The sequence below is a fragment of the Ranitomeya variabilis genome, chromosome 3, assembly GCF_051348905.1.
Source record: "Ranitomeya variabilis isolate aRanVar5 chromosome 3, aRanVar5.hap1, whole genome shotgun sequence".
In the NCBI taxonomy this organism is placed as follows: Eukaryota; Metazoa; Chordata; class Amphibia; order Anura; family Dendrobatidae; genus Ranitomeya; species Ranitomeya variabilis.
In genome coordinates, this window is record NC_135234.1 from 228,546,075 (window position 1) to 228,557,465 (window position 11,391).

General features: G+C 47.8%; 1 protein-coding gene and 1 long non-coding RNA gene across 3 annotated transcripts; one reads left to right on the plus strand and one right to left on the minus strand.

Moving 5' to 3' along the window:
* Positions 1-145: 145 nt before the first annotated feature.
* LOC143818098 (uncharacterized) lies at positions 146-1,053 on the minus strand. 2 transcript variants are annotated; one of them, XM_077299521.1, is made up of 4 exons: positions 878-1,053; positions 727-787; positions 563-646; positions 146-361 (listed from the first exon to the last, which is right to left on the minus strand). In XM_077299521.1, the coding sequence occupies exons 2-4, from the start codon at positions 784-786 to the stop codon at positions 146-148; spliced, it is 360 nt and encodes a 119-aa protein (XP_077155636.1). In that variant the 5' UTR covers position 787; positions 878-1,053. The 2 variants fall into 2 exon arrangements, with proteins under 2 accessions (XP_077155636.1, XP_077155635.1); XM_077299520.1 differs by having other exon boundaries at positions 727-1,053.
* A 4,946-nt stretch (positions 1,054-5,999) lies between these two features.
* Positions 6,000-7,727, plus strand: LOC143818099 (uncharacterized). The gene is made up of 2 exons (XR_013224309.1): positions 6,000-6,071; positions 7,163-7,727. It is a non-coding gene; the product is annotated as an uncharacterized LOC143818099 (long non-coding RNA).
* Positions 7,728-11,391: the final 3,664 nt, after the last annotated feature.

Genomic DNA, 11,391 nt, shown 5'->3' on the forward strand with positions numbered 1-11,391 from the left:
CTTTTGACACTGTTGGCAAAACAAAACATAATAGTTAGGACAATGGTCTTTTGACCATGGTCACACAACTGTATGTGCTGTGAAAAAGTAATGACTTTCTGACATCATACACAGTTGTGTGAGCATGGCCAAGGTATTGACTACATCACACTGCATTGCGATACTTACCAAATGCAGAACGGACCCGAGCCGGGGCATTGGCCCAGCCATCCCACAACGCTGCGGCCACCTCATTCCAAAGCCTCCGGATCGTCACATTGTTGGCGTGCAGTGGATCCCTGGTGTCCCACAATGCGACTCGCTCGTGAACCAGGGAGATGAGGTGTTCATTCTCAATTAGGTCCTCATCCTCCTCTGGAACCTAACAACAAAAAGGACATTAATATTGGAGGCATTCACATACGGAAGACAGAAAACAGAATCAGAGGAATGGCATGAATATTGAAATAAAAAAAAACACTGGTGCTGAAGCCAAAGGGAAAGAAAGAGAGAAGTAGAAAGAAATGAAGATTCCAGAATTATAAAGTGAGGATACAATACACATTCAGCCAGCTATACTTACACGATGCCGCCGTGTTGCCCGGCCGTGACTACGCTGCTCCTGCCCAGTCTCCTGCTCAGTGTCTTCCGCTGTAGAAGAAGTGGTCTGAAAAAGGGAAAATATACATTGTCATATGTGTAGATGTGACAGTGAATACTTACCAATCTGAGGAGGTGAATACTCACTTCGCTGACATGTTCCCCTTGTGCAGGCCCAGGCGTTTCCTCATCAGAAGCAGAAGACATTCTGATGTGTGCAGAAAGAAAGGAATGACAGAAATTAGGGCACATAGACACAGATTATAGAAAAGAAATGCTTTGGATAGGATATACTCACATAGTTCTGAGGCTTGTTTGCTGATCCAAGGGGCTGTGGGGCGTCTCGTCTGCAAGGCAGTCTGCTGACTAGTGACCTGCAAATGTCCACTTCCTCCCTTTATCACCTTCTATGTGGGGGGTGGCTTATCAGTGTCTAGACATGTTTTTCTCAATTGAGACGCATGCGTCGGCAAACGCAAGCAAACGCATGTACTGGAAAACACATGCGTTTACATAGACTACAATGCGTTTTTTGGGCGCAAACCTTGCGCAATCAGCCGCATGCGTTTCCAGGCGGCAAATTGACGCCTCTAAAAATTACTACATGTTGCATTTCCGCGCCAAGACGCAGACGGCTAGACGACGCATGCGTCGTCAAACGCGGCAAAACGCGAACATATAAAAACGCATGCGTCCATAATGTTAAAGATAGGAATACACAACGCATGCAGATATTTGCGGAAGAAACGCTGCGGACACAACCGCAAATGTGAAAGCGGCCTTAATATATTAGATATACTGTATGTGTGTGTATTATTCATATCTGTGCTTTATAAACAGACCATGTATGAGATTTGTGTATAGTAAAACAATTCATATTTTTAAATATTTATTGTGGATAGTTTACTCTTTCTGAAATGTTTGTTCGTGGGATTAAAGACACACATTCACCTTATTCCAATATTAGGCCTCTTTCACACTAGCGTCGTGCACTGCACGTCGCTATGCGTCGTTTGGTTGAAAAAACGCATCCTGCAAAAGTGCTTGCAGGATGCGTTTTTTCACCATTGATTAGCATTAGCGTCGCATTGCGATGCTTTGCCACACGTTGCAACCGTCGTGCGACGGTTGCGCCGTGTTGTGGCGGACCGTCGGCTGCAAAAAACGTTACATGTAACGTTTTTTGCTGCCGACGGACCGCCATTTCTGACCACGCATGCGCGTCCTGAACTCCGCCCCCTCCTCCCCGCACCTCACAATGGGGCGGCGGATGCGCTGGAAAAATGCATCCGCTGCCCCCGTTGTGCGGCGCATTCACAGCTAGCGTCGGTACGTCGGCCCGACGCACTGCGACGGGCCGAGTACGACGCTATTGTGAAAGTAGCCTTAGCCACCCATTTCTCTTACTCCCATGACGGCACCACGGAGAGAGAGGGATCCGCCCTCAGGGACAGGAAACCCACAGGTTAAAAAGGCGGGACCTCTCCTCCACCTCAGTTCGGTTTCCTGTCCCTGATGGGGAATCCACAGTTACCTGACGTCGTGGCTTGGTCCTCTTCCTCTACTTTCTTTAAGCACTACCAGCTTGACCTATCTTCCTCTTCAGACTTAACCTTCGGGAGAAGGGTTCTGGAGGCAGTAATCCCACCCTAAAACTCACATCCTATGAAATTCTCTCCGTGGTGCCGTCATGGGAGTAAGAGAATATCGTAGTTACTCACCGATAACGGTATTTCTCTGATCCCATGACGGCACCCGTATATTCCCTCCCTTCACATATGGGTGTGCACACTACTAGTTAGCCATTAATGCTTAGCCACGCGGTGCGGAAAAGGAAAAAAAATAAAATAAAATTTTAATAATATAATGATGATAAACGATGACTTGAAAGACTTTCTGTGTGTGTAAATAACTACTTAAGTTACAGCTGAAGTCCTGTCAAGGCTCTATAAAACAAACTGAGGTGGAGGAGAGGTCCCGCCTTTTTAACCTGTGGGTTTCCTGTCCCTGAGGGCGGATCCCTCTCTCACCGTGGTGCCGTCATGGGAACAGAGAAATACCGTTATCGGTAACTACGATATTTAGGGTGACCAACTCACTATCTAATGTGTGCTGTAGCTGATGGACCACTGTTCAAGGTGATCGTTACTTAGGGTGCTGATTCAGACCCCTGAACGTTGGATCCATGTGGGTGACAGCAAAAGAGTATGGGATAGCTTGTCAAAGGGGTTGTCCACTACTTGGTCATGCTCCTGATGAAGAGGCGGATGGTCTCCTGAGGGATCTCCTCCCAGACCTGGACTAACGCATCCGCCAACTCCTGGACAGTCTGTTGGTGGATGGTGTGAGACATGTCCCAGATTCAGGTCTGGGGAACGGGCGGCCATTCCATAGCTTCAATGCCTTCATCTTGCAGGAACTGCTGACACACTCCAGCCACATGAGGTCTGGCATTGTCCTGCATTAGGAGGAACCCAGGGCCAACAGCTCCAGCATATGATCTCACAAGGATTCTGAGGATCTCATCCTAGTACCTAATGGCAGTCAGGCTACCTCTGGCAAGCACATGGAGGGCTGTGCGGCCCTCCAAAGAAATGCCACCCCACACCATTACTGACCCACTGCCAAACCGGTCATGCTGAAGGATGTTGCAGGCAGATCACTCTCCACGGCGTCTCCAGACTCTGTCACGTCTGTTACATGTGCTTAGTGTGGACCTGCTTTCATCTGTGAAGAGCACAAGGGGCCAGTGGTGAATTTACCAATCCTGGTGTTCTGTGGCAAATGCCAAGCGTCCTGCACGGTGTTGGGCTGTGAGCACAACCATCTGTGGACTTCGGGCACTCAGAGCATCCTCATGGAGTCGTTTTCTAACAGTTTGTGCAGACCTTGCACAAAGGCTGAGGTAGCGGTCCTGCTGCTGGGTTGTTGCTCTCCTATGGCCCCCTCCATGTCTCCTGGTGTACTGGCCTGCCTCCTGGTAGCGCCTCCAGCCTTTGGACACTACGCTGACAGACACAGCAAACCTTCTTGCCACAGCTCACATTTATGTGCCATCCCGGATGAGCTGCACTACCTGAGCCACTTGTGTGGGTTGTAGAGTCCGTCTCATGCTACCATGAGTGTGAAAGCACAACCACCATTCAAAAGTGACCAAAACATCAGCCAGAAAGTGTTGGTACTGAGATGTGGTAGTAGATATAGCGTGCACTCCATCAAAGATATGGGGTGCCGGTGTAACCGGTGTAACGGTGCCGGTGTAACGGACCAGATTGGTCTCGTAAATAGCTAATTGTAAATTTCACCGCACTCTCACAGGGAATATGATGCAAAATTATTAACAATTTTATTTAGTATTCTGGGAGCATAAGGTACTGAGATGTTTGTGGGCAGCACGGTGGCACAGTGGTTAGCATTGCAGCGCTGGAGTCCTGGGTTCAAACCCCACCAAGGACAACATCTGCAAAGAGTTTGTTATGTTCTCTCCGTGTTTGCATGGGTTTTCTCCCACATTCCAAAGACATACTGATAGGGAATTTAGATTGTGAGCCCCATCGGGGACAGTGATGATAATGTGTGCAACCTGTAAAGCGCTGTGGAATATGTTAGCGCTATATAAAAATAAAAGATTATTATTCTGTGGTCCCCACCTGCAGAACCACTCTTTTATTGAGTGTGTCCTGATAATTGCCAATAATTTCCATCTGTTGTCTATTCCATTTGCAGAACAGCATGTGAAATTGATTGTCAAACAGTGTTGCTTCCTAAGTGGACAGTTTGATTTCACAGAAGTTTGATTTAAGGCCCCGTCACACTTAGCGACGCTGCAGCGATACAGACAACGATGCCGATCGCTGCAGCGTCGCTGTGTGGTGCTGTCACACAGACAGCTCTCCAGCGACCAACGATGCCGAGGTCCCCGGGTAACCAGGGTAAACATCGGGTTGCTAAGCGCAGGGCCGCGCTTAGTAACCCGATGTTTACCCTGGTTACCAGTGTAAAATGTAAAAAAACAAACAGTACATACTCACCTTCGCGTCCCCCGGCGTCCGCTTCCTGCACTGACTGAGCGCCGGCCCTAACAGCAGAGCGGTGACGTCACCGCTGTGCTGTGCTTTCACTTTACGGCCGGCAGTCAGTCAGTGCGGGAAGCAGACGGCAAGGGACCTGACGGACACCGGAATGTGAGTATGTAGTGTTTGTTTTTTTTTACATTTACGATGGTAACCAGGGTAAACATCAGGTTACTAAGCGCGGCCCTGCGCTTAGTAACCCGATGTTTACCCTGGTTACCAGTGAAGACATCGCTGAATCTGTGTCACACACACCGATTCAGCAATGTCAGCGGGACCTCAACGATCAAAAAAAGGTCCAGGCCATTCCGACACGACCAGCGATCTCACAGCAGGGGCCTGGTCGCTGCTACGTGTCACACATAGCGAGATCGCTACTGAGGTCGCTGTTGCGTCACAAAACTTGTGACTCAGCAGCGATCTCGCTAGCGACCTCGCTTAGTGTGATGGGGGCTTTACTTTGAGTTATATTCTGTTGTTTAACTGTTCCCTTTATTTTTTTTGAGCAGTGTATATAATATAATATATATATAGTCACCAATAATACAGCAAGCATTAAGTATACAGTATGTCAGTATGTATATATAAATGTGTATATTATATACTGTACAGTACATCGCATGTGTGTAAATGTCACCAATATTACAGCAAGTATTGAGTATAGTGTTTACACAGATATATATACAGTATATTGCGTGTACCTGTGTAGTATGTGTATATATATGATATACTGTATAGTATATATTATATACATACTGTATACTTAATACTTGCTGTATTATTGGTGATGTGTATATTTATTTGTATATTATAGGGGACAGTGCCACTAATGTCTGTAAAGCGCTGTAGCATTAATGGCGCTATATAAATAAGTAAAATAACTAAAAATAAATTATTCACAGGCTGTAGCTACATAGTTTGTGAGCACAGCTATACACACAGCCATATATGAGTGCAGTTTTTCTAGAGTTTTCTGTCTGTACAACTTGTCTCGAACAAGCTGTGATTGGGGGTTTTCTTGTGTTCCTGTCACAATGGAGCCTGCACGTTTACTACGTGCCTCCTCCAGCTCCTGCAATGGATACAATAAGAAGCCCTCCACCTCCCCCTCCCTTAGGATAATGGCTGTGAGTAGGGGGGCAGCGTGCTACGTGCATGCACACTACACGAGGAGCCCCCCGTCCTCAGACACTAGCCCTCAGCTGGCGAGCGCTCTCCTCAGCCACAGCGCCAAGACTACTGCGTGATCAGCACGTGCACATCCGTCCCACTGACTGAGCCAGGCGTGACGTCACGTGGTGGGCGGGCTTAATCTCAATATAAGGGCTGAACCTGAAACATGCAGGCAGACCGCAGCACTGCGCCTGACCAGTCAGCGACCCGAGCCGAGCGCTACAGGCTGTACTGCTATCCAGAAAGGTAAGGGCACAACCCGGGGCGCTGTTCTGTGTCTGCACAGGCTATTATTGCTGTGGGGTGATGGATACACTGTGACCTGTGTAAATGGAGACTGTAGACTATTATGGGGGAGCATATTGGGGGGCGGTTGTAGACTATTAGGATGAATAATTCCTGGTCATTTATATGGGGGCCTGGTAGAAGAAGGGATACGGAGAGTCATCTGTGGATGGGGGGGGATGCAGAGAGTCATCTGTGGATGGGGGGGGGGATGCAGAGAGTCATCTGTGGATGGGGGGGGGGATGCAGAGAGTCATCTGTGGATGGGGGGGGATGCAGAGAGTCATCTGTGGATGGGGGGGGATGCAGAGAGTCATCTGTGGATGGGGGGGGGATGCAGAGAGTCATCTGTGGATGGGGGGGGATGCAGAGAGTCATCTGTGGATGGGGGGGGGATGCAGAGAGTCATCTGTGGATGGGGGGGGGATGCAGAGAGTCATCTGTGGATGGGGGGGGGATGCAGAGAGTCATCTGTGGATGGGGGGGGGATGCAGAGAGTCATCTGTGGATGGGGGGGGGATGCAGAGAGTCATCTGTGGATGGGGGGGGGATGCAGAGAGTCATCTGTGGATGGGGGGGGGATGCAGAGAGTCATCTGTGGATGGGGGGGGGATGCAGAGAGTCATCTGTGGATGGGGGGGGATGCAGAGAGTCATCTGTGGATGGGGGGGGATGCAGAGAGTCATCTGTGGATGGGGGGGGGATGCAGAGAGTCATCTGTGGATGGGGGGGGGATGCAGAGAGTCATCTGTGGATGGGGGGGGGATGCAGAGAGTCATCTGTGGATGGGGGGGGATGCAGAGAGTCATCTGTGGATGGGGGGGGATGCAGAGAGTCATCTGTGGATGGGGGGGGATGCAGAGAGTCATCTGTGGATGGGGGGGATGCAGAGAGTCATCTGTGGGTGGGGGGGATGCAGAGAGTCATCTGTGGGGGGGATGGGAGGGGGAGTCATCAGCTGGATGGAGCTGGGTTGAGCCCTCTGTGAATGGGGCTGGCCAGAGTCTGGATCTGACTGGTAGTAACATCGTCCTTTCTCCTTTTGCCCGCAGGTTGGCCTCTTGACCTCTAGCGCCTACCATGGAGACTATGCACGAGTTGATCCCTTTTGCGAAAGAGATGCTCAGCCAGAAACCCAACAAGAAGATGGTGAAGATGTACGTGCTGGGCAGCGTGCTGGCATTCTTTGGGGTGGTTATTGGACTGGTGGAAACCGTTTGCAGTCCTTTCACTGGAAGATCGGACTCTGATGTAGAAGAGTTGAAGCTCCCGGCTCCTCTGCCCGCTCCATCACACCCACAAAAAAAAGAAGAGGTGCTGCTGGAGAAGAGCAACCCCCAGGCGGTGCGGGGCCGCAGCTTGGCTAACCGTGGGCACGCGTCCTAAGCAGCCGGCTCTGTTACTGGACTTACTGAGTGGGGGTTGCACCGTATGTTGTGAAGACGCGCGAGATTACCTGTGTGTGGATGATGTGCAACTGTGGGACTGTGACTATTGCTGCCGTGCAGCAGAACATAGACATTGGGATGTGCCACATTGTGGAGCAGAACCGTCAGACGCCTATCCCTTCTGTTTTTATATTCTACCTTTGAAATAAAATATTTTATTTTACTATAACATCTTTGTTTTCATTCTCTTCTATATTAAACACACGGGTCTCCATAAATCATAAGATGTACCCAGCAATAACTCGTCCATGGCAGACGTACTGGGAACGCTCTCGTTGAATGATGGAGTTCCTTCATTAAAGGGATTGTCCAGGATTAGAAAAACATGGCTGCTTTCTTTAAAAAAAAAAAAAAAAAAAAAAAAAAAAATCCCCACGCCCGATCTCGGCGTGTCTGGTGTGGCAACTCAGCCCCACTGAAGTGAACGGAGCTGGGCTGCAATACTGTGCATAACCTATGGTCAGGGGTGGCGCTGTTGCGCACCAGCAACGACCATGTTTTTCTGATCCTGGACAAAACCTTCAAAAGGGATATTCATATCTCTCTATCATCTCTATATCTCTATGGGATTCCTCCATTGACACTACATCACTTATGGGATGGGGGTTGGGATCCGATTCTGGACCTATGATTCCAGAGATGTCAACTGCACAAATTCCATAAATGTCTAAGGTGGGAATACACCTTTTAAATATATCAATATTTAGAATTGGGGAAAATCTGTACTAGTTTGGTACAGTTGGGAAAATAATGCTACAATGTCACCACATTCTACATAAACTACAGGATTTACTCTAAAGGCTGGCTCCTTCCTGGCAAGAGACCTAAATCTACTTGTATGATAGGTTGTTGTTTTGTTTTTTTTTTCCCCCACTTGATGAAATTGGCCGTAGTTGGATAAATATTGCTGCTTTCTTCCAATATAGCGCCACATGTGTCTACAGGTTGTGTGTGGTATTGCAGCTCAGCTCTATGCTATTCACTAACCGTGAGCTGCAATACTACACACAACCTGTAGACACATGTGGCGCTCTCTCAAAGAAAGCAGCTACGTTTTTCTAATCTGGTGACCGATTTTCTGTTTTAGACACTTTTTGGGAAAAAGCATATAACAGGAAAGCTTTAAATATCGGTCCCGGGACTGATTGAATGGTGGCGTGATTGCTTGCAGTGTTATTGGCTGTCACAAAGGGGCCTGCTCTGGTTACAGGTGGGCGACGGTAAGGGAGTATGATTTATTTGGTTATTGTTACATAATACAACCCACCCAAGTGAGGAGTGCTTTTACTACAGACAACCCCTTTAAGTCAAGAAGTTACCATCAATTATGTTTTTCAATGCAGAGATTTTATTAAAAAAAAAATGTCAAATACAGGGCTCATGCACATGACCATATTTTCGGTGTGAGAGTGATCTGACAAATCATCGGATCACCCTCAAACCAACATTATTCTATGGGGGCCGTGCAATTGTCCAATTTTTTTTTTTTTTTCATGGACTGAGGCGGTCTGAGGAAAAAAACGCAACATGCCCTAATTTGATCCAATATTTGAATCGCATTTTGCCATGCAAGTCAATGAGTGTAAAGCATCGGACTGCACTCGGATGACATCTAAGTGCAGTTTGACTTTCACGGACTGAGAATTGAGACGATGGAGACATTTTTTTTTTTTTTTCTCCATCTTCTCATCCGAGAGAATCTGATCACACTGACTGTCCAGAGTGTGATTAACATAATCAAACTGATTCAGATGAGCGCATACACGGTCATGTGACCCCAGGCTAATGCTTATTGGCATACTTGGGGGTAATAATGCCTATGGGCAAGTGCCATATACAGTTATCAGAGGCGTAGCTAGGGTTTCAGTTTAGGGGGGCGAAACTTCTCAGTGGGCCCCTAACCAGGTAACCTTGATAACAACTCGGGGACGCACCCTCATAGTGGAGGAGAACCTCAGCAGATGACCGCACTATTACTGAAGATAATCTCTATATAAAGACCAGCATAGATATTACCGCCATATGGTCAGTGGTAAATGCAGCCCTACAGAACATATAAGAGATCGCAGCACAGTAACAGATAATGACTTACCACTGATGTTCTCTCATGGAATCGTTCACTTTTCCCGTCTTTTCCATCTGGCCTAGACCGACATGACCAGTTCTTCCAGCAACGACTCGTCTGCAGAAAATACAACAAAGACACATTTCACTTCTCATATTTTCAGCACCGTCACCAATGGGACTATTCCCAACCTGCACAAATTGCTCATCCTGCTGATACCCCAACACTGCTGCCGTATGTGACCCTATTACTGCCCCTGCTGTGTGGTTCTCTGTGCCCTCTAAATTCTAAAGCACCCCTGTAGAAAATAGTAATGCCAGGTGCAAGTGTCCTAGAAAACAGTGCCCATATTTTGCCCCTAGAAAGTAATATTGTCCTGTGTGCCCCTTTGACAGTCACAGTAACCTGACATCCCCTATAACAATAAGTGCCCACTTTACAATTAATAATGTCCCTAGTCTCCCCCTGTACAGCTCCCCTATACACAGTATGATGCCCCCTCACTGTATATATTTTGATCTCTTAATATATCCTAAACTGTTTGATGGCTCCAACACTGTATGATGGCCACATAGATAGATAGCCTCCATACAGTATAATGTACCACATATATTATATTGAGGACTAATGCACTCCCCTTAGGCCTCCATATAGTATAATGCACCCCCTATAGGCAGACTCTATACAGTATAATGCACTCCCCATAGGCAGACTCTATATAGTATAATGCACCCCCATAGGCAGACTCTATATATTATAATGCACCCCCATAGGCAAACTATAGCATAATGCACCCCCATAGGCACACTCCATATAGTATGATGCACTCCCCATAGGTAGACTCTACTGTGTATAGTATAATGCACTCCCCATAGGCCTCTATATAATGTAATGCACTCCGCATAGGCAGACTCTATATTGTAATTATTTATTTATATAGCGCCATTAATTCCATGGTGCTGTACATGAGAAAAGGGGTCATGTACAGGGTCATAGATAACATTTACAGTAAACAAATTTACAATGACAGACTGGTGCAGAGGGGAGAGGACCCTGTCCTTGCGGACGTACATTCTACGGGATAATGGGGAGGAGACAGAAGGTCGGGGGAGCTGCAGCTCCGTCGGTTGGTGACACTACAGAATGGCTATTGCAGGCTGTAGACTTTCCTGAAGAGATGGGTTTTCAGGTTCCATCTGATGGATCCGAGGGTGGTGGATAATTGGACATGTTGAGGCGTGGAGTTCCAGAGGATGGGGGATATTCGGGAGAAATCTTGGAGGCGGTTGTGTGAGGAACAAATAAATGTGGAGGAGAGTAGGAGGTCTTGAGAGGATCGAAGATTATGTGAGGGAAAATATAGGGAGGGGACAGGTTGTGAATGGCTTTGTAGATCAGTGTTAGTAGTTTCAACTGGATTCGTTGGGGAATTGGGAGCCAGTGGAGGGATTTGCAGAGGGGAGAAGCAGGGGAGTAGCGAGGAGAGAGGAGGATTAGCCGGGCAGCAGAGTTGAGGACAGACTGGAGTGGTGCAAGAGAGTTGGCGCGGAGGCCATAGAGGAGGGTGTTGCAGTAATCGAGGCGGGAGATGATGAGGGCATGCACAAGAGTTTTAGTAGATTGTGGGCTGATGAATGGATGGACTCTGGCAATATTTTTGTGTTGGAGGCGACAGGAGGTGGCAAGAGTTTGGACGTGCGGCTTGAAGGACAGGGCTGAGTCGAGAGTTAGGCCGGGATCCCATATACGCGAGATACGGCCGAGTCTC